The 23625-nt window shown below is 49.7% G+C and overlaps 1 protein-coding gene across 1 annotated transcript in view; it reads right to left on the minus strand.

Annotated features, from left to right (window-relative positions):
- The window catches only part of LOC144507633 (microtubule-associated serine/threonine-protein kinase 1-like), a 118866-nt gene that overhangs the window by 91193 nt on the left and 4048 nt on the right, over positions 1-23625 (minus strand). Inside the window, exons 2-7 of the mRNA XM_078234789.1 lie at positions 19882-19933; positions 18627-18726; positions 14740-14852; positions 13157-13235; positions 10049-10209; positions 3290-3365 (exon numbers count right to left, since the gene is read on the minus strand). Of these exons, the coding sequence (XP_078090915.1) occupies positions 3290-3365; positions 10049-10209; positions 13157-13235; positions 14740-14852; positions 18627-18726; positions 19882-19933 (581 nt within the window). The remainder of the gene's footprint in view (positions 1-3289; positions 3366-10048; positions 10210-13156; positions 13236-14739; positions 14853-18626; positions 18727-19881; positions 19934-23625) is intronic.

Here is a 23625-nt window from a genome sequence, read left to right on the forward strand (position 1 = left end):
TGCAACCTTCTCTAATCATGTACCTTGCCAAAATGAGTCTTGGGGGCTCCTATTCTATGACCACCTCTGGCTCAGAGCAAAGCTCCTGCTCTATGTGTTTCAAAATTGCTCAACCATACTCGAAAGCCTCTGGGATGGTCTACAGCCCTTCCTTCATTGGGAATGAAGGAAGGGAATGTCTTTGTTATCCTAGTTATCCACAAAGCAACTGACAGCAACTACCAAATCTGACACTCCATTCTTACAGTGATAAGTCCTCGGAGGCAAAAGTCCCTTCACTGTCCCTTCGCAGTCGCTGAGCCAAAATCCTGGAATTCCCTCCCAAACGGCATTGTGGATCAACCCTCATCATGTGGACCACAGCGATTCAAGAAGGCAGCTCACCACCACCTTCTCAAGGGCAACTAGAGATGGGCAATAAATGCTGGCCTAGCCAGCGATGCCCATGTCCCACAAATGAATAAAAAAAACAAAATCCTTTTATTTACAAGTCTGATAAGTGCATACAGAGTGCTTTCAGTCAGCAGTCCACACTCGGAGTTCCAGAGGAACTGACACGCCTGATTAAATACAAAGCAAGGGGCTCCCTGATTGGCCCATCCATTTTGGCCCTTAATCAGGGAGTTCAAATTCTAACGGGCCCACCTCAATTGCCTGATTAAAAGTCGTTACACTTACAATAGAACAACTACCTGAAGGCAAGTACACATCACATTCACATCACAAAGGGTTGTGAATGTAGCCCAATCCATCTCGCAAACCAGCCTCCCATCCATTGACTCTGTCTACACTTCCCGCTGCCTCGGAAAAGCAGCCAGCATAATCAAGGACCCCACGCACCCCGGACATTCTCTCTCCCACCTTCTTCCATCGGGAAAAAGATACAAAAGTCTGAGGTCACGCACCAACCGACTCAAGAACAGCTTCTTCCCTGCTGCTGTCAGACTTTTGAATGGACCTACCCTGCATTAAGTTGACCTTTCTTTACACCCTAGCTACGACTGTAACACTACATTCTGCACTCTCTCCTTTCCTTCTCTATGAACGGTATGCTCAGTCTGTATAGTGCGCAAGAAACAATACTTTTCACTGTACATGTGACAATAATAAATCAAATCAAATCAAATCATTCTCTTACGAGACAACATCTGAGCCTAAGAAAAATTTCCACACTGAGTTTGGGGGTGATTTTATTTAATTTCGAGTTTATTTAATGGTGGGGAATTTTATTCATCATTCATTCGTGGAACATGGGCATCGCTGGCTGGGCCAGCATTTATTGCCCATCCTTATTTGTCCTTGGAGGCAGTTGAGAGTCAACCACATTGCTGTGGCTCGGGAGTCACATGTAGGCCAGACCGGGTAAGGACGGCAGATTTCCTTCCCGAAAGGACGTTAGTGAACCAGATGGGTTTTTCCGACAATGGTTTCATGGTTATCAGTAGATTCTTAATTCCAGATGTTTTTTTATTGAATTCAAATTCCACCACCTGCCGTGGCGGGATTTGAACCCGGGTCCCCAGAACATTAGCTGAGTTTCTGGATTATTAATACCACTAGGCCATCGCCTCCACTGCTTTAATGACTCCTACGACTCGTGTGTTCTTTGCCCTTAGTAGTGTCCACATTGGGATGAATAGTGATTGTGAATTGCCTTTTCATGAAATGACGATGCTTACCTAAAGCTGTATGTTGGACTGTTCAAGCCTCTATCTCAAAGGCTGATAGCTAACTTTACCCAGCACATCAGTCCCAACAGACCAAGTGCTACATTGTCACTGGCGCAAGGTCAAAAATGACATTCGCAGGTCTGGTTCTTTTTCATTTATGGGACATGGGCGTCGCTGGCTGGGCCAGTATTTATTGCCCAGCCCTAGTTGCCCTGGGAGGACAGTTGAAAGTCAACCACATTGCTGTGGATCTGGAGTCACATGTAGGCCAGACCGGGTAAAGAAGGCAGATTTCCCGCACATTACAGCCTTCCAGTCTCAACATCGAATTCAACAGTTTCAGATGATTAGCTCTAGTCCACCTCGATCCCTTTGTTTTCATTTTATTTATTTTTAATTGTTCTCTACCTTTTGTTTCTTTGTCTTTCTTTATTCCCCCCCCCCCACTCTTTTCCCCCTATTTAATCCCCTCTTTCCTTACCTATTCTCCCCCTTTTTCTCAATTTTACCTCTCTCCCACCCATCTCCCCCCTCCCCCCACACCTTCACCTGTCACATTTTACCCTCTAATTCCAGCTTCTCTGCTGTTTGGCCATTCACACCCTTTATTCTCTCTGTGGGCTGCCATTAGCAGCCTTTCTCCTGGTTTTTGTGGCTATGACTCATCTTTCATTCCCTCACCCTGCAGTATAAATATCTCCCACTTTCTATGCCTTTCCGCTTTGAGAAAGGGTCGTCTGGACTCGAAACGTCAGCTCTTTTCTCTCCTTACAGATGCTGTCAGACGTGCTGAGATTTTCCAGCAATTTCTCTTCTGGTTTTAGATTCCAACATCTGCAGTAATTTGCTTTTATCTAGTGAACCAGATGGGTTTTCCCGACAATCGACAATGGTCATTAGTAGATTCTTAATTCCAGATATTTTTTATTGAATTCAAATTCCACCATCTGCCTTGGCTGGATTCGAACCCGGGTCCCCAGAACATCAGCTGAGTTTCTGGATTAATTGTCTAGCGATAATACCACTAGGCCATTGCCTGCAAAAATGTTGACTGCGTACCTCTGGATATTTCATCCAGGCCCCCGGATTACTATTCCAGTACTGTACTCACTAGATTACTGTTCCCTTATCATTAAGGTTCTGGCTATTATCACATTGCTGTTTCTAAGAACTTGCTGTCCATAAATTGGTTGTCGAGATTTTTTAAAATTCATTTGTGGGACATGGGCGTTGCTGGCCAGCATTTATTGCCTGTCCCTCGTTGGCCTTGGAGGGCAGTTGAGAATCAACCACATTGCTGTGGCTCTTAAGTCACATGTAGGCCAGACTGGGTAAGGACAGCAGATTTCCTTCCCTGAAGGACATTAGTGGACCAGATGGGTTTTTTCCGACAATCGACAATGGTTTCATGGTCATCAGTAGATTCTTAATCCCAGATTTTTTTTTTTTTTAATTCAAATTCCACCATCTGTTGTGGCGGGATTCGAACCCGGGTCCCAGAACATGAGCTAAATTTGTGGATTAATAGTCTAGCGATAATACCACTAGGCCATCGCCTCCCCTAGATTGAGAACTCTTATTAACACAATGGGTAAAATGGACCCAAGCACATTCCTTACCTTTGGAAACCTTTCTTTGTAGACATGGTTCATCATCACTATCTCATTGTCATAACAGGAAGGAGAGCGACCAGGGCTGCAACAGATCAAACGCCACAAGTTAGTTTACATCCATCAAGCCCATTGATAGGAGTCATTTTTAACATTGACTTCAACTGGCCCTGCTTTCATAACGCAACTTGGGACTTGCTGACAACCAGCAAGACCTCAATAAAGAACAACTTACTTCCTGATTCGAGGCCAGGAGGGGTGGGGGAAATAAATCTGAAATTAATTAAAATCACTTCTGGATTATTGCGGCAGCCACAGGAAATCTTGGTTAGGCTGCATTTGGAGCATTGCTTGTCGCCCTACTGCCAGAAGGAAGCTTTGGAGAGAATGTGAAGAAGGTTCACCGTGATGTTGCCTAGTCTCAAGGGTGTAGGCTATGAGGAGAGGTTGAATAAACTAGGATTGTTTTCACTGGAAAGACGGAGGCTGAGGGGAGGCCTGGTCTACAAAATGATGAGAGGCACAGACAGGATGGATAGTCAGAGGCTTTTCCCCAGGGTGGAAGTGTTAATTACAAAGGGGGACACAGGTTCAAGGTGAGAGGGGGAAAGTTTAAGGGAGATGTGCGGGGGAAGTTTTTCATGCAGAGAGTGGTGGGTGCCTGGAACGCGCTGCCAGAGGAGGTGGTGGAAGCAGGCACATTAGCAACATTTAAGAGGCATCTGGATGGGTGCATGAATAGGGAGGGAATAGAGGGATACGGACTGAGTAAGGGCAGAAGGTTTCTTTTTAGTTTAGTTGGGGCATCATGATTGGCACGGGCTTGGAGGGCCGAAGGGCCTGTTCCTGTGCTGTACTTTGTTCTTTTCTTTGAAACTTCAGTATAAAGTGAGCTGGGATATGTGGAAGGCCATGGACAAGAGTAATGAACATGTGACATGACTCAGAGATTGAAACTGGCTGTGTGCTGTTCTCAGCTGCAAGTTCTCACCATATTTACTCCGATAGGTAGTAGTCAGACTCTGTGGTATCACGAGAAGATCAGAGGGTGAGGGGGGTACTACTTCCACAAAGAGTGTTATTAGAACATGGCTCAGTATAGTGAGTGACTATTGAGTCAGAGACTAGAACATCATTCAAAAGGAATCAGCCTAAAAACCTCCCATTGAATACCTAAATTGACTATTCACCATCTCAACCCTCTTTCCCTGTTGGCCAAAGTATCTGAATGTATTCTTCCAGGTTTACTGGCCCCCTTATGGGAGCACAGAAATATAATCATCGCCGCAGTTTTATTTAAGTTTATTTAAGTTTACAGTTTATTTATTGGTGTCACAAATAGTCTTACATTGACACTGCAATGAAGTTACTGTGAAAATCCCCTAGTCGCCACACTCCAGCGCCTGTTCGGGTACACTGAGGGAGAATTCAGCACGGCCAATGCACCCTAACCGGCACGTCGGTTAGCACTGCTGCCTCACAGCGCTAGGGACCCGGGTTCGGTTCCCGGCTTGGGTTGCTGTGTGTGTGGAGTCTGCACATTCTCCCCGTGTCTGCGTAGGTTTCCTCCGGGTGCTCCGGTTTCCTCCCACAGTCCGAAAGATGTGCGGGTCAGGTGCTTTGGTCATGCTAAATTGTCCCTTAGTGTCCCGGGATGCATAGGTTAGAGGGGATTAGTGGGGTAAATACATGGGGCTATGGGGATAGGGCCGGGCTGGGATTGTTGTTGGTGCAGACTCGATGGGCCAAATGGCCTCCTTCTGCACTGTAGGGTTTCTATGATTCTGCCATTTGGGAGGAATGATGTGGAGACTACCATTGTTTTGTTTCTTAAAGACTGGATTAGTTGTAAGTATTTGCATTCCAACCATTATTCATGTAAATTGAGTCTGTGTCTTATAAGTTCTGTTTGTGAACAGAATTCCCACTCACCTGAAGAAGGGGCTCAGAGCCTCGAAAGCTTGTGTGGCTTTTGCTACCAAATAAACCTGTTGGACTTTAACCTGGTGTTGTTAAACTTCTTACTGTATTTGGGAGGAAACCAGAGCACCCGGCGGAAACCCACGGGGAGAACGTGCAGACTCCACACAGACAGTGACCCAAGCCGGGAATCGAACCCGGGTCCCTGGCACTGTGAGGCCCCAGCGCTAACCACTGTGCCACCCCATTTATTCTTACTCTTTGTTTCCTGTCTGCCAACTGAGGGAGAATTTAGCATGGCCAATAAAGGAACTAACCTTCCTGCTCTTTCCCAATTTTACAGCAGACTTTAATGTGGCTCAGTGGGTAGCACTTTCACTTCTGACTCAGAGCATCGTTGGTTCAAGTCCAACTCAACACCTGAGCACAAATCTACACTGACACTCCAGCACTGTACTGATGGAGTGCTGAAGTGTCAGAAGTGCCATCCTTTCCTGCAGGCTCAAAATAACCTAAAGAGGAGCAGGGAAGTTCTCCCTGGTGAGTTGGCGAATGGCTATCCTTCAACCAACATCGCAAAGAATAGATTATATGGTCATTACCACAATGCTGTTTGTGGGATGTTTCTGTGTACTGTCTACAAGTGATTACACTTCAAAAAGAGTACTTAATTGACTATAAAGCGCTCTGGGGTGTTTCAGGGCCACAAAGGACATTATATGGGCGGCACGGTGGCACAGTGGTTAGCACTGCTGCCTCACAGCGCCAGGGACTCGGGTTCGATTCCAATCTCAGGTCATTGCATTTGCGGAGTCTGCCCGTTCTCCCATGTCTGCGTGGGCTTCCTCCGGGTGCTCCGGTTTCCTCCCACACTCCAAAGGTGTGAAGGTTAGGCGGATTGGCCATGCTAAGTTGCCCCTTAGTGTCCCAAAATATGCAGGTTAGATGGATTGGCCATGTTAAATTGTGTCCAAAGATGTGCAGGTTAGGGGGAGTAGCCATACTAAATTACCCCTTAGTGTCCAAACACGTGTAGGTTAGGTGGATTGGCCATGCTAAATTGCCCCTTAGTGTCCAAAGATGCGCACGTTAGGTGGATTGGCCATGTTAATTTGCCCCTTAGTATCGGAGGATTAGCAGGATAAATATATGGGGTTACGGGGATGGGACCTGGGTGTGATTGTTGTCAGTTCAGGCTCAATGGGCTGAATGGCCTCCTTCTGCACTGAAGATGTGGTTATAAAATTGAAACAAAGATTATTATACATGATTATAATCAATAAATCCAACCTTTCTTTTCTTATTTTTCCATGGGATGTGAGCGTTGCTGGCTAGGCCAGCATTTGTCACTCATCCCTATTTGCCTCCGAGAAGGTGGTGGTGAGCTGCCTTCTTGAATCGCTGCAGTCCATGTGGTGTAGGTACACCCACCGTGCTGTTAGGGAGGGTGTGCCAGGATTGTAATCCTGCGACAGTGAAGGAACAACCGATATATTTCCAAGTCAGGGTGCTGAGCGGAGGAGAACTTGCCTTTACTGGACCTGGACCTGGACAGTGTGCCAGTCAGGTCGAGCACATTTCTTTACGGGGTTTTACTGATCTATCAGAGCTGGAGTCGTCATCATCGCTGTGACATCTGTCTGCTTCACTTGTTATTTTCCAGAATGAGTATTGATCGTGCAATCTATTAATCAGTAGACCAACACCACGACAGTAAGCAGTATAAGCTTCCTGGCCATCGTGCTGAGATATTCATTCACACTGTGGTGCTGGGTGGGAGTTGGCTTCATAGAATCCCATTGAATCACTACAGTGCAGAAGGAGGCCATTCAGCCCATCGAGCCTGTCATTGACAATAATCTCACCCAGGCCCTATCCCCATAACTCCCCCCTGCTAGTCCCCCTGACACTAAGGGGCAATTTATCATGGCCAATCAGTCTAATCTGCACATCTTTGGACTGTGGGAGGAAACTGGAGTGCAGAAGGAGGCCATTTGGCTCATCGAGTCTGCACCGACAACAGTCCCACCCAGGCCCTATCCCTGTAACCCCATATATTTACCCTGCTAGTCCCCCTGACACTAAGGGGCAAGTTAGCATGGCCAATCCACCTAACCTGCACATATTTGGATACTAAGGGGCAATTTATCAAGGCCAATCTACCTAACCTGCATATCTTTGGACACTAAGGGGCAATTTATCAAGGCCAATCTACCTAACCTGCATATCTTTGGACACTAAGGGACAATTTAGCATGGCCATCTACCTAACCTGCATATCTTTGGACACTAAGGGACAATTTAGCATGGCCATCTACCTAACCTGCATATCTTTGGACACTAAGGGACAATTTAGCATGGCCAATCCACCATCCTTGGAGTGTGGGAGGGAACCAGAGCACCCGGAGGGAACCCACATAAACATGGGGTGAATGCGCAAACACCACACAGTCACCCAAGGCTGGCATTGAACCCGGGTCCCTGGCACTGCGAGGCAACAGTGTGCCACCGTGCCACTTGTAACCACTATGCCACCTTGCCACTTGTGTGCGACTGAGAGCTGCCTGGAAAATAGATACCACAAGTACATCTTCCAGCAAGCTAGGCTGACAGTGACTGAAACACATTACATTACTCGCCTGAAGCGGGTAAACACTGAGTTCAGACACCAGAGCCTTCCATTCACTCTAATCACACAACAGTGAAGATCTTTTCTTATATTCATTCGTGGAACACGGGCATCGTTGGCTGGGCCAGCATTTATTGCCCATCCCTAGTTGCCCTTGGAGAGCAGTTGAGAGTCAACCGCATTGCTGTGGCTCTGGAGTCACATGTAGGCCAGACCGGGTAAGGACGGCAGATTTCCTTCCCTAAAAGAACGTTAGTGAACCAGATGGGTTTTTCCGACAATGGTTTCCAGTAGATTCTTAATTCCAGATTTTTTTTATTGAATTCAAATTCCACCACCTGTCATGGTGGGATTTGAACCCGGGTCCCAGAACATTAGCTGAGTTTCTGGATTAATAGTCCAGTGATAATACCATGAGGCTCTCCCATTAAACCCTAGTTGTATGTTATAATACCCTTGTGCCTATGGGATCCAGGTTCATAATCTGCCCAGACTACTGGGATGAAATGGATCAATTTTCCTGGTCCTATATTGGATCTCCTGGTGGCCAGTGAATGCAGGAAAATTGGGATACAGAGGATTGCATCTCGAAAATAAAACCTCTCCAAACGCTCTATCCTTTTTAATGAGTTAATGGAGAATAAACCAGTTTCCTTCAGCAGTGTGCAGGCCTCCCTGCCCAGTGTTCCTCCAATAGTTGACTTTGGAGGTCCAGTACAAGTGGGCCTACAAACAGGAAAGTGCAGCTCATCATCTGTCCGTGCTGTCAGCTATGTGGATCCTAAGTTGTGTTGGTCTCAACAAACTTTCTAATGTTTACGGCTCACAGTCCAAAGGTAGCCACCATTAACGCTAGATTAACAGTCTTGATCAGAGAGAGACCTGTGTCATTAGATCTGGAAATTGCATTATTAGAAAGTTACAATAGGTCTCACAATTTAGTGTAGGAAATCTTTACTCTGCCTTTGATTGTTTTTGCTGGAGTTCAGTCAAATGAGGGGGGGAATTTCATCGAGACTTATAAAATTCTAACAGGACTATAAAATAATGAGGGGCACAGATCAGCTAGATAATCAATATCTTTTCCCAAAGGTAGGGGAGTCTAAAACTAGAGGGCATAGGTTTAAGGTGAGAGGGGAGAGATACAAAAGTGTCCAGAGGGGCAATTTTTTCACACAGAGAGTACTGAGTGTCTGGAACAAGCTGCCAGAGGCAATAGTAGAGGCGGGTACAATTTTGTCTTTTAAAAATTTGATAGTTACATGGGTAAGATGGGTTTAGAGGGATATGGGCCAAATGCGGGCAATTGGGATTAGCTTAGGGGTATAAAAAAAAAGGGCGGCATGGACAAGTTGGGCCAAAGGGCCTGTTTCCATGCTGTAAACCTCTAGGGACAGGGTAGATGCAGGGAGAATGTTCCCGATGGTGGGGGAGTCCAGAACCAGGGGTCACAATCTGAGGATTCAGGGTAGACCATTTAGGACGGAGATGAGAAGACATTTCTTCATCCAAAGAGTGGTGAGCCTGTGGAATTCATTACCACAGGAAGTAGTTGATGCCAAAACATTGAATGTATTCAAGAGGCGGCTTGATATAGCATTTGGGGATCAAAGGTTATGGGGAGAAAGCAGGATTAGACTATTGAGTTGAGCGATCAGCCATGATCGTGATGAATGGCGGAGCAGGCTCGAAGGGCCGAATGGCCTCCTCCTGCTCCTATCTTCTATGTTTCTATGTTTCTATGTTTCTTTAGCCCATGGGGGGTCACTGAAAGAGGAAGCTCATTGCTGGGTGAATAATGTGCACACTCTCCAACACCACCCTCTGGCCTGAGTGCACATAAGGAGAGGCCTTAATTAGAGAGTAGCAAATCCTCACATGGTGGAGATGATATTGGATCAGTTAGACTGACACTGCAGTGCTGAACTAAGGAAGTGCTGCACTGTCAGAGATGCCGGGCAAAATTTTCCCGTCACGGGAATCATAGCGGGCAGGGGCGGACCATGCAAAGGTGCGTTGACCTTGGGCGGGATTTTCCGGTCTTTCGGAAAGCTCGTGCTACCAAATAAACCTGTTGGACTTTAACCTGGTGTTGTGAGGCTACTTACTGAGCAAGTTTTAAGGGGGTGACATATCCAATGGCGCCCTCTCTACACTCATGGGCAAAACGACGCACGGTTCATTCCTGGAGATTCCAAAATGGTGGCTGCGAGTACTGACCTGAGACTCCGAGAACGCGGGCGTATCGCTGGCGAGCGTCGGCCTCCATCATCATCAGTGATGCTCTCGGTGCTGCCAAAGTGTTTGGACAGGAAGTGCAGCTCGTCCACTGTGGGCTGGAAGGGCAGCTGGTGAAGTTTCTCCTGGGACGAGCATGACGACTGTAGGATGTCAAAGCCAACAACAAAAACACAGGCGTGAGAGATCAGGCAAAATCGGCAATACGTTCCTTCCTCTCCCAAGGTTCATGCTGATGTCCGCTTTCGCAAGTCTCATTGGGCGTGATTTTCCTGTCCCACCAAGGATGCAGCACCCCACGGTTCCCATAGGACACGCCATAGAGACCGGCGGGACTGGAAGATGCCACCGGTGGCCAATCCTGTCCCTCGTTTAACCATCACGTTTAAGTCTGAACGTTGACACTTGGGCCGGAGTTTTAGCGGCACGCCGGCCCCAATTCCGGCGAGGCTCGGAGAACGGCATTCTCCGTTGGCCTCGGACCGTACGAGCGTCGGGCGGACGTGCCGGTAAAATTCCACCCTTGGATTCCTTCGCCTTGACTCCCCCAATCCAGGATAGGAACGGGAGTAGGCCACTCAACCCCTCAAGCCTCTTCCGCCTCTCATAGAATCATAGAATCCCTGCAGTACAGAAGGAGGCCATTTGGTCCATCGAGTCTGCACCGACCACAATCCCACCCTGGCCCTATCCCCATAACCCCATGCATTTACCCTAGCTAATCCCCCTGACACTGAGGGGCAATTTAGCATGGCCAATCCACCTAACCCGCACATCTGGATCTCAAATCCAATAACATGCCTCAGATCCAAAACCCTTGAACAAAGAACAAAGAAAATTACAGCACAGGAACAGGCCCTTCTGCCCTCCAAGCTTGTGCCGCTCATGCTGCCCAACTGAACAAAAACCCCCTAAAAGAACAAAGAAAATTACAAAGAAAATAACAAAGGAAATGACAGCCTTATCCAACAAAATCTATTAATTTTATTCCTGAAATCTCCAATTGGCCACAGCCTAGGGCTGGGGAAATTTTAGATTTCTAATACCCTTTGTGTGAAGAAGTGCTCCCTGATTTTCCCTCCTAACATAAGAACATAAGAAATAGGAGCAGGAGTAGGCCATCTAGCCCCTCGAGCCTGCCCCGCCATTCAATAAGGTCATGGCTGATCTGAAGTGGATCAGTTCCACTTACCCGCCTGATCCCCATAACCCCTAATTCCCTTACCGATCAGGAATCCATCTATCCGTGATTTAAACATATTCAACGAGGTAGCCTCCACCACCTCCGTGGGCAGAGAATTCCAGAGATTCACCACCCTCTGAGAGAAGTTCCTCCTCAACTCTGTCCTAAACTGACCCCCCTTTATTTTGAGGCTGTGCCCTCTAGTTCTGGTTTCCTTTCTAAGTGGAAAGAATCTCTCCACCTCTACCCTATCCAGCCCCTTCATTATCTTTTATTATTTTCATTATAGCCTGGCTCTTTGAACCTTGTAAGACACTTTCCTCTCCCTCTTGATTCCCCCCGTCAGAGTGAATGCTTTCCGTGTATCTACCCTGTCGTAACATCTTCAACATTTTGAACACCTCAATCAAATTGCCCATCAATCTTCCAAACTCGACAAAAGGCAAGCCAGATTCCTGCAACCTGTCATATTCGTTTAAAACTCTCAGCTCTGATTCATTCATTGAATCATAGAATCCCTACAGTGCAGAATGAGGCCATTTGGCCCATCGAGTCTGCACCAACCACAATCCCACCCAGGCCCAATTCTCGTAACGCTATGCATTTAATCCCCCTGACACTAAGTGTCAATTTAGCATGGCCAATCAACCTAACCAGCACATCTTTGGAGTGTGGGAGGAAACCGGAGCACCCGGAGGAAACCCACGCAGACACGGGGAGAATGTGCAAACTCTGCACAGACAGTGACCCAAGCTGGGAATCGAACCCGGGTCCCTGGTGCTGTGAGGCAGCAGTGCGCCACCCGTACTGGAGTATCAAATGATGAGAAACTAGGAATGGAAGGGTTTCGAATAACCATGTGGAGAAATCATTTAAAACATGTGCAAAGAGCTTTCAACATGGCTGGTGGTGTATATCTCAAGCGGAGGGAGGGAGAGGGGGTCTAGGGAGAGGGAGGAGGGAGGGGGGCTGGGGGAGGGACTAGGAGGGGGAGACAGAGGGAGGGGGAGGTGGAGGGCAGAGGGGAGAGAGGGGAGAGGGAGTGGGGAGGGAGAGGGGAGAGAGGGGGGGCAGGGAGGGGGTAGGGAGAGGGGGGGCAGGGAGGGGGGAGGGAGAGGGGGGGCAGGGAGGGGGGAGGGAGAGGGGGGGCAGGGAGGGGGGAGGGAGAGAGGGGGATGGAGGGGAGAAAAAGAGGGGAGTGGGGGGGAGGGAGCGGGGAGGGAGAGGGGAGAGAGGGGGGGGCAGGGAGTGGGGGAGGGAGAGAGGGGGAGTGGAGGGGAGAAGAAGAGGGGAGAGAGGTGGAGGGAGAGGGAGAGATGGAAAAAGAGGGGGAGGGATGGGGAGAGAGGGGAGCAGGGAGTGGGGATGGGGAGGGGAGGGGGAGGTAAAGGGGGGACAGGTTGGGAGGGAGGGGGGAGAGAGGGGAAGGGAGGAGGAAGGGAAAGAGAGGGGAGAGGAGGGGGAGAGGGGGAAGAGGAGAGAGGGGGGAGGGGGAAAGGGGGAGAGAGGGGAGGGGGAGAGAGGGGGAGGGGTAATGAAGGGGAGGGAGGAGGAGAGGAGGGAGCGAGGAGAGAGAGGGGAGAGGGCAAGGGGTGAGGGTGGGGGGCACTGGAGTACAAAGCGCAGGATGTTTTGCTTAATTGTAAAGGAAACTACAAAGCTATAAGGCTCACCTGTCCCTAACATCCCCTTCTGTGGCTCAGAGTCCCACTTTAGGTTGATAATGTGCCTTGGGATATTTTACTCTGTTAAAGGCGTCATATAAATGCAAACTGCTGCTGTTGTGATTGAGCGAAAGCCCCGTCGTGTGGGGGGCTCAGCCCAATGGCACAACACAACAATGGCAGCAACCACCTCCAGCTCCCAACCAGTGTTCAAAGGTCAAACTTGACAGAGATAGCACTTACAGACACAGTGGAGCTGGGAGTGTTCGTCCCATACCCCGAGGATGGCAGGGAAGCAAGAGACCATCGACGTCCATCTGCCCTGGAAACACAAGTAGGAAACATTCTGAACAACAGCGTGTGTGTGTGTGGTCCCTTTAAGCCTTAAAGCTGCAGCACCCTTTCACCCTTTTGACAGCTATTGATAGCTATTTGATCGTCTGTTGCCAGTCTGGCCTTAGTTTTACAAGGATCAATGGACAAAAAAGTAGAAGTGGTCAGTGCCTCCACAATGAACCAACGTAGGTAAGAGATCCTGTGTGTGCTTGGCCCTACTTGCTTCAGTCTCTGCAAAGAGTTCATCTTGAGATATTTCTGCATTTGCAATTACATTTAAATGCTGGACTGCAGGGATTAACTAATGCTGCTAACTTGACTACATTTTAAAACTCAGAAGGCTAAAGGTTAGCTGAAAGTTGACTGCATTCCGGAAGGGTACACAATTCAGGCAAACAATGGCAGCTGCGAGAATTGTTATTTTTCTAGACAGAGACAGATTGCAAAAGATATTTATAATAACAAGATTCTGGGACTGATGTACGAGGAGAAATTGACTAGGTTAGGATTGTTTTCGCTGGAGTTCGGACGAATAAAGGGGGATCTCATAGAGACTTATAAAATTCTAACAGGACTAGACAGGGGTAGATGCAGGGAGGATGTTCCCGATGGTGGGGGGAGTCCAGAACCAGGGTTTAAAGTCTGAGGATTCGGGGTAGACCATTTAGGACGGAGATGAGGAGACAATTCTTCACCCAAAGAGTGGTGAGCCTGTGGAATTCATTACCACAGGAAGTAGTTGATGCCAAAACGTTGAATGTATTCAAGAGGCGGCTGGATATAGCAATCACGAGATTCGGATAACGAGATGGGAGACCAGCCTCCCACCCATTGACTCTGTCTACACTTCCCGCTGCCTCGGAAAAGCAGCCAGCATAATTAAGGACCCCACGCACCCCCGGACATTCTCTCTTCCACCTTCTTCCGTCGGGAAAAGATACAGAAGTCTGAGGTCACGTGCCAACTGACTCAAAAACAGCTTCTTCCCTGCTGCCATCAGACTTTGAATGGACCTACCATGTGATAAGTTGATCATTCTCTATACCCTAGTTATGACTGTAACACTACATTCTGCACCTTCTTGTTTCCTTCTCTATGAACGGTATGCTTTGTCTGTATAGTGTGCAAGAAACACGCTATACAGCAGGTAATTAAGAAGGCAAATGGAATTTTGTCCTTTATTGCTGGAGGGATAGAGTTTAAAAACATGGAGGTTATGTTGCAGCTGTATAAGGTGCTGGTGAGGCCACACCTGGAGTACTATGTACAGTTTTGGTCTCCTTACTTGAGAAAGGATATACTGGCACTGGAGGGGGTGCAGAGGAGATTCACTAGGTTGATTCCGGAGTTGAGAGGGTTGGCTTATGAGGAGAGACTGAGTAGATTGGGGCTATACTCATTGGAATTCAGAAGAATGAGGGGAGATCTTATAGAAACATATAAGATTATGAAAGGAATAGATAAGATAGAAGCAGGGAAGTTGTTTCCACTGATGGGTGAAACTAGAACTAGGGGGCATGGCCTCAAAATAAGCGGGAGCAGATTTAGGACTGAGTTGAGGAGGAACTTCTTCACACAAAGGGTTGTGAATCTGTGGAATTCCCTGCCCAGTGAAGCAGTTGAGGCTACCTCGTTGAATGTCTTTAAGGCAAGGATAGATAAATTTTTGAACAGTGAAGGAATTAAGGGTTATGGTGAGCGGGCGGGTAAGTGGAGCTGAGTCCACAAAAAGATCAGCCATGATCTTATTGAATGGCGGAGCAGGCTCGAGGGGCCAGATGGCCTACTCCTGCTCCTAGTTCTTATGTTCTTATTAACAATACTTTTCATAATAGATGTGACAATAATAAATCAAATCAAATCAAATCACTTGGGGGCGAACGGGGTCAAAGGTTATGGGGAGAAAGCAGGATTAGGCTATTGAGTTGGACGATCAGCCATGATGGTGATGAATGGCGGAGCAGGCTCGAAGGGCCTCCTCCTGCTCCTATCTTCTATGTTTCTAGGTTTATGTTTCTATGCTTCTAGGCATAACTATAGGGTTTGTGGTGGGAGATACAGGAAGGATATCAGGAGGTAGGTTCTTTACGCAGAGAGTGGTTGGGGTGTGGAATGGACTGCCTGCAGTGATAGTGGAGTCAGACACTTTAGGAACATTTAAGCGGTTATTGGATAGGCACATGGAGCACAGCAGGATGATAGGGAGTGGGATAGCTTGATCTTGGTTTCAGATAAAGCTCGGCACAACATCGTGGGCCGAAGGGCCTGTTCTGTGTTGTACTGTTCTATGTTCTATGTTTCGAAAGAATTGAAATATAGTTTGGAACTGTGTGTGTGTCCAGTTTGTGTTCGAGATCCAGGTGAGTTCTCAGATTTAGTTGAAATCAGTATATGTTTTTGTACGGGGTCTGGCTATGAGCCAGTCTCTGAGTTGCTCTCTTCCCGCTTCTGTCCTGTTAATTGTTTTTTAAGTTTTATTCAATAAAAGAAAACCATTTTAAGATTCGTACCAAGTGCTGTCCCTCATCTATTCAAATTAATAAATGGACCCTGCAGTAGGTGGTAATGAGGGGAATATTTCAAATCTTCTGATCAGCACAAGTCAAAATTTCAAACTCCGATACATTTCTTGGTTTTGAGGACAAGACGGCAGAGAATCACAGAATCCCTACAGTGCAGAAGGAGGCCATTCGGCCCATCGAGTCTGCACCGACCACAATCCCAACCAAGCCCCATTCCCATAACCCCATGCATTTACCCTAACGAAGGGGCAATTTAGCATGGCCAATCCACCTAACCGGCACATCTCTGGAGTATGGGAGGAAACCGGAGCACCCGGAGGAAACCCACGCAGACACGGAGGGAGAACGTGCAAACTCCACACAGACAGTGACCCAACTGGGGAATCGAACACGGGTCCCTGGCGCTGTGAGGCAGCAGTGCTAACCACTGTGCCACCGTGCCGCCCTAGTCAGAATCTCCATATCAGAATGAAAAACCCAAATGATAGAGGGAGATTTGGCAGGTTTGCCATTCATTTTGGGATGTGGCCATCCATCAAGTTAGAAAATCTGATTCTCCCTTTAAATAAGAGACCATTAGACCTTTAATTATGTCTCACTATCCTATGACTTTAAATGGCAGAATTTTCACATATTATTGAGCTTAAGTCAAGCCAATTTATTCCACTAATTTCACGAAGGACACACGACCTCTGTCAATGAGACAATGTTCCCTTCCACTTCTCTGAAAGGGACTGAGTTTCAGCATTTAAAAGAGCAAAAACACACACGCAACATGCACACGCAATGCCCACACGCAACGCCCACACATGCGCACACACACACACAGTCAGCATCATGGGGTAGGAATCCCTCCAGTGGCTGCCTGCACACATCTCCGGACAAAGCTTTGCTTGTTTGCCAGTTGTGAATTGGTAAAAGCTCTTTGGAAAACGATTTTGCGACTTCCCTCAGGATGGCTGATTCCTCACGTTACGGAGGAGAGACACACACAGTGCGGTGGAGGGATTCCTGTCCCCTGTGCGAGTTGGGGTGGAGTGGGGGGAGGGGGGAACCTATGTCCCCAAACACTGGAAAGAAAAGCCAATTGGCAACACAACCCAGTCATTGTAAAGACGGAGCATTGAATCCAACAAAGATCTCGTTTGAACCCCTCCCCCCCCCCCACTTTGTTTTGGAATTTATGACCTTATTCCTTCATTGCCCTAAAAGGGTGTTGGCGGTGGTCCATTGGATGGGTCCATGATTGCGCTTGGCAAAGCATTGCTGTGGTTTGCCATTGACTTCCACAGTGTGGCTCACCAGGAAACCCTCCCACTCTTACCGCCTGCCATCAGGCTTATTGGGGACACAGGCTGATAGGGTACAAAAGCAAGGCTGTCGTGTTGGAGTTGTATAGAACTTTGGTGAGGCCACAGCTGGAGTACTGTGTGCAGTTCTGGTCGCCACATTATAGGAAGGATGTGATTGCACTGGAGGGGGTGCAGAGGAGATTCACCAGGATGCTGCCTGGGATGGAGCATTTAAGTTATGAAGAGAGGTTGGGTAGGCTTGGGTTGTTTTCTCTGGAGCAGAGAAGACTGAGGGGCGACCTGATCGAGGTGTACAAGATGATGAGGGACATGGATAAGGAGCAGCTGTTCCCCTTAGTTGAAGGGCAAGTCATGAGGGGAGATAGGTTCAAGGTGAGAGGCAGGAGGTTTAGGGGGATGTGAGGAAAGACTTTTCTTACCCAGAGGGTGGTGATGGTCTGGAATGCGCTGCCTGGGAGGGTGGTGGAGGCGGGATGCCTCACATCCTTTAAAAAGTATCTGGATGAGCACTTGGCGCATCATAACATTCAGGGCTATGGGCCAAGTACTGGCAGATGGGATTAGGTGGGAGGTCAGGTGTTTCTGATGTGTCAGTGCGGACCCAAGGGGCCGAAAGGCCTCTTCTGCACTGTATGATTCTATGATCATCGGCCTGTCTGGCCAGATTATGAATACACTTCCATGACCATTAAGTCCTGAATTGGGACTTGAACCCAGTGCCGCTGGCCCAGAGGTAGGGACACTGCCCACTGCGCCACAAGACCTCCCAAAATCTGTGACAAATTTGAGTTGGGTAGAACCTGGGACTCCATGTAGTCTCCTTTGGGGGAAGGCCTGCCAGAATGAAGTGTTGAAAGGCATGTAAGCGGCAGCGTATGTATATGCTTATTGTCACATGTAGGCTTACATTAACACTGCAATGAAGTTACTGTGAAAATCCCCTAGACCCCACACTCCTGTTCGGGTACACTGAGGAAGAATTTAGCACAACCAATGCACCCTAACCCGCACGTCTTTCAGACTGTGGGAGGAAACCGGAGCACCCGGAGGAAACCCACGCAGACACGGGGAGAACGTGTAAACTCCACACAGACAGTGACCCGAGCCGGGAATCGAACCCGGGTCCCTGGCGCTGTGAGGCAGCAGTGCTAACCCACTGTGCCACCGTGCCCATTTTTGGATCATAAAGTATCTTCCCCCTTCCCTGAAGAGTTCAGCGGTGTTCCGCTGACACTGTTTGCCACTGCCCAGGCATCACAGCGCAGCCCTGACAAGAGACTCGAGAACCACGCCTGGGCTGATACTTCCTGTGCAGTGCTGAAGGCGTGCCGCACTGCTGGAGGTGCCGTCTTTCCGATGAGGTATTAAACTGAGGCCCTGTCTGCTCTGTGAGGTCAATGATCCCAATGGCACGCCTTTGAAGAAGCTCACCCTTACTCCCCATCACTAAAGAGATTATTCAGGCATTTTGTATTGCCGTCCTGGTGTAAATTCGCTGACGTGGTTGGAACAATACATCAGTGGCCAACACTTCAAACATACTTTATTGTCTGGAAGGTGCTTTCTGATATCCTGAAAGACAAATCTTTCCTTATTTGTGCTGGGCTTTGCTTCGAGCTGGTTCAGTTGCCAATTTGTTAATCTTCAAAGCAAAATGCAATGAAAGTTAACATGCATCACACACGCACACGCACGCACGCACACACACGCACGCACGCACACACACGCACGCACACACACGCACGCACACACACGCACGCACACACACGCACGCACGCAAACACACGCACGCACGCAAACACACGCACGCACGCAAACACACGCACGCAAACACACGCACGCAAACACACGCACGCACGCAAACACACGCACGCACGCAAACACACGCACGCACGCAAACACACGCACGCACGCAAACACACGCACACACGCACGCACGCAAACACACGCACGCACGCAAACACACACACGCAAACACACACACGCAAACACACACGCGCAAACACACACGCGCAAACACACACGCGCAAACACACACGCGCAAACACACACGCGCAAACACACACGCGCAAACACACACGCGCAAACACACACGCAAACACACACAAACACACATATACACAAACTCATGTACACGCGCAAACACACATAATGCACACACGTACAAACACACATACATGCACACATGCAAACACATACACGCAAACACATGTACACGCACACCTACACACACAGAGACACACACACAGCCGCACACGCGCACACACACAGACACACGCACACTCACGCAGACCAACACACACACACACACTTTCACACACACTTACATGCACACTCACTCAGGCACATGCACACACACACACACACACAAACACACACTCACACATACACACACTCACACGCACATGTGCACACATACACACACAGACACGCATGCACATATACACATATATACACAAGCACCATACACACACATGCACATACACAGAAGCACATATACAACATGCGTGCATATGCATACACACACATGCATGCACAGATCCATGTACACATACATAAGCATGCACACATGCACACCCACATACACACACACACACAAGCACACAGACACACAGGCACATATAAATACACACGCACACACTCACACAGACATAAATGCGCACACACACATACAAACAAGGGAAATTAACTGAAGGGAAGGCTGGTCACGCGACATCAACAGAAAGAACCAGTTGACCACATATTCCACGAGGCTGCCACCTTCAGCCAGTTCACTGAGTTGAGCACAGGGTCAGACCTTACACAGCCACAACACAGACTGGAGTTACCTGTCAGTGCGATGACCATGGCTGCAAGGAAAGAAACAGGTTAAAGCGACAACACGTCGAGAAATGAGACCGGAAAATAAAAAAGGCTGAAGTAAAAACCCCGCCACGCGCCCACCCTGGACACAGAGCAGCTTTCTGAGGTTAATCACTGCACAGTTCGCCTGGGTTCGGGGTGCAAATATCAGATAACAAATTACAACAGTGCTCTCGGTGGTTCTAATCTCAACCTTTGGGGCCTTGGATTGTGCCTCTGTGTCGTTGCACAGTAGAGAGGGAGTGTAGGGGGGGATCAGCCAGATTGCCAGCTATTTAATCACAATGCAAACCATCGCTCAACGATGTACAGGTGTGGATTTTTTAAGTGAGATTTGAATGTGATGCGGTGATGCTCCTTCAGTCGAATAGCCCGCACCCTCAAACTGCAGTCACACATCTAATAATCGTCGGCTGGCGATGGTGCATGAGGGCCAGCCAGCTCTCTGAGGTGTAACTGGGGCGGACACGGTGGCACAGTGGTTGGCACCGCTGCCTCATGGCGCCAGGGACCCGGGTTTGATTCCCGGCTTGGGTCACTGTCTGTGCGGAGTCTGCACGTTCTCCCCGTGTCTGAGTGGGTTTCCTCCCACAGTCCGAAAGATGTGCTGGTTAGGTGCTAAATTCTCCCTCAGTGTACCCGAACAGGCGCCGGGGGGGGGCGACTTGGGGATTTTCACAGTAACTTCATTGCAGTGTTAATGGAAGCCTACCTGTGACTAATAAATAAAAATTCTGTGGAATTCACTACCCCAGCGTGCAGTGAATGCCGAGACATTGAGTAAATTTAAGGAAGAATTAGATTTTTAATTAGTAATGGGTTGAAGGGTTAAGGAGAAGGGGCAGGAAAGTAGCCTTGAAGCTGAGATAAGATCAGCCATGATTGTACTGAATAGCGGAACAGGCTCGAGGGGCTGAATGGCCTCTTCCTGCTCCTGGTCGCCGCATTATAGGAAAGATGTGGAAGTGTTGGAAAGGGTGCAGAGGAGATTTACCAGGATGTTGCCTGGTATGGTGGGAAGGTCGTATGAGGAAAGGCTGAGGGACTTGAGGCTGTTTTCGTCAGAGAGAAGAAGGTTAAGTGGTGACTTAATAGAGGCATACAAGATGATCAGAGGATTAGATAGGGTAGACAGTGAGAGCCTTTTTCCTCGGATGGTGTTGGCGAGCACGAGGGGACATAGCTTTAAATTGAGGGGTGAGAGATATAGGACAGATGTTAGAGGTAGGTTCTTTACTCAGAGAGTAGTAAGGGCGTGGAATGCCCTACCTGCAGCAGTAGTGGACTCGTCAACATTAAGAGCATTCAAATGGTTATTGGATAAATATATTGGAATAGTGTAGATTGGCGCAACATCGAGGGCCGAAGGGCCTGTGCTGTGCTGTAATGTTCTATGTTCTCGTTCTTATCCTTCAGCCAATATCTAAAAACAAATTAAATTGGTCATTTGTTCCATTGCTTTGTATGGGAGCTTGCTGTGCACAGGTTGATGTCACATTTCCTACATTACAACAGTGAATAATACTCTTCAAAATGTACTTCATTGGCTGAAAAGCACATTGGGACACCCTGGGGTGGCGCTATGGAAAATGCAAGTCTTTCTCTCGTGTCTTGTATTTGAGTGTTCCATACCAAATATAGCTCAATGATTATAGCTCACAGTTCAACCTCACTTACACTGTACTCATCTATACCACCCTCTCTCCCTCTCGCGCACTCGCTCTCCCTCTCCCTCTCGCGCACTCGCTCTCCCTCTCCCTCTCGCGCACTCGCTCTCCCTCTCCCTCTCGCGCACTCGCTCTCCCTCTCCCTCTCGCGCACTCGCTCTCCCTCTCCCTCTCGCGCACTCGCTCTCCCTCTCCCTCTCGCGCACTCGCTCTCCCTCTCCCTCTCGCGCACTCGCTCTCCCTCTCCCTCTCGCGCACTCGCTCTCCCTCTCCCTCTCGCGCACTCGCACTCCCTCTCCCTCTCGCGCACTCCCTCTCCCTCTCCCTCTTGCGCACTCCCTCTCCCTCTCGCGCACTCCCTCTCCCTCTCGCGCACTCCCTCTCCCTCTCGCGCACTCCCTCTCCCTCTCGCGCACTCCCTCTCCCTCTCGCGCACTCCCTCTCCCTCTCCCTCTCGCGCACTCCCTCTCCCTCTCGCGCACTCCCTCTCCCTCTCCCTCTCGCGCACTCCCTCTCCCTCCCGCGCACTCCCTCTCCCTCTCGCGCACCCCCTCTCCCTCTCCCTCGCGCGCACTCCCTCTCCCTCTCGCGCACTCCCTCTCCCTCTCGCGCACTCCCTCTCCCTCTCGCGCACTCCCTCTCGCGCACTCCCTCTCCCTCTCGCGCACTCCCTCTCCCTCTCGCGCACTCCCTCACCCTCTCCCTCTCGCGCACTCCCTCTCCCTCTCCCTCTCGCGCACTCCCTCTCCCTCTCGCGCACTCCCTCTCCCTCTCGCGCACTCCCTCTCCCTCTCGCGCACTCCCTCTCCCTCTCGCGCACTCCCTCTCCCTCTCGCGCACTCCCTCTCCCTCTCGCGCACTCCCTCTCCCTCTCGCGCACTCCCTCTCCCTCTCGCGCACTCCCTCTCCCTCTCGCGCACTCCCTCTCCCTCTCGCGCACTCCCTCTCCCTCTCGCGCACTCCCTCTCCCTCTCGCGCACTCCCTCTCGCGCACTCCCTCTCCCGCACTCCCTCTCCCGCACTCCCTCTCCCTCTCGCGCACTCCCTCTCCCTCTCGCGCACTCCCACTCCCTCTCGCGCACTCCCACTCCCTCTCGCGCACTCCCACTCCCTCTCGCGCACTCCCACTCCCTCTCGCGCACTCCCACTCCCTCTCCCTCTCTCGCGCACTCGCTCTCCCTCTCCCTCTCTCGGCACTCGCTCTCCCTCTCCCTCTCTCGCGCACTCGCTCTCCCTCTCCCTCTCTCGCGTACTCGCTCTCCCTCTCCCGCACTCGCTCTCCCTCTCTCGCGCTCTCGCTCTCCCTCTCTCGCGCTCTCGCTCTCCCTCTCTCGCGCTCTCGCTCTCCCTCTCTCGCGCTCTCGCTCTCCCTCTCTCGCTCTCCCTCTCTCGCTCTCCCTCTCTCGCTCTCCCTCTCTCGCTCTCCCTCTCTCGCTCTCCCTCTCTCGCTCTCCCTCTCTCGCTCTCCCTCTCTCGCGCACTCGCTCTCCCTCTCTCGCGCACTCGCTCTCCCTCTCTCGCGCACTCGCTCTCCCTCTCTCGCGCACTCGCTCTCCCTCTCTCGCGCACTCGCTCTCCCTCTCTCGCGCACTCGCTCTCCCTCTCTCGCGCACTCGCTCTCCCTCTCTCTCTCGGACACTCTCTCTCTCTCGGACACTCTCTCTCTCTCGGACACTCTCTCTCTCTCTCGGACACTCTCTCTCTCTCTCTCGGACACTCTCTCTCTCTCTCTCTCTCTCGGACACTCTCTCTCTCTCTCTCTCGGACACTCTCTCTCTCTCTCTCGGACACTCTCTCTCGGACACTCTCTCTCTCTCGGACACTCTCTCTCTCTCTCTCGGACACTCTCTCTCTCTCTCTCTCTCGGACACACTCTCTCTCTCTCTCTCTCTCGGACACTCTCTCTCGGACACTCTCTCTCTCTCTCTCGGACACTCTCTCTCTCTCTCTCCCTCTCGGACACTCTCTCTCTCTCTCTCCCTCTCGGACACTCTCTCTCTCTCTCTCTCTCG

Source organism: Mustelus asterias, chromosome 19 (assembly GCF_964213995.1).
Source record: "Mustelus asterias chromosome 19, sMusAst1.hap1.1, whole genome shotgun sequence".
In the NCBI taxonomy this organism is placed as follows: domain Eukaryota; kingdom Metazoa; phylum Chordata; class Chondrichthyes; order Carcharhiniformes; family Triakidae; genus Mustelus; species Mustelus asterias.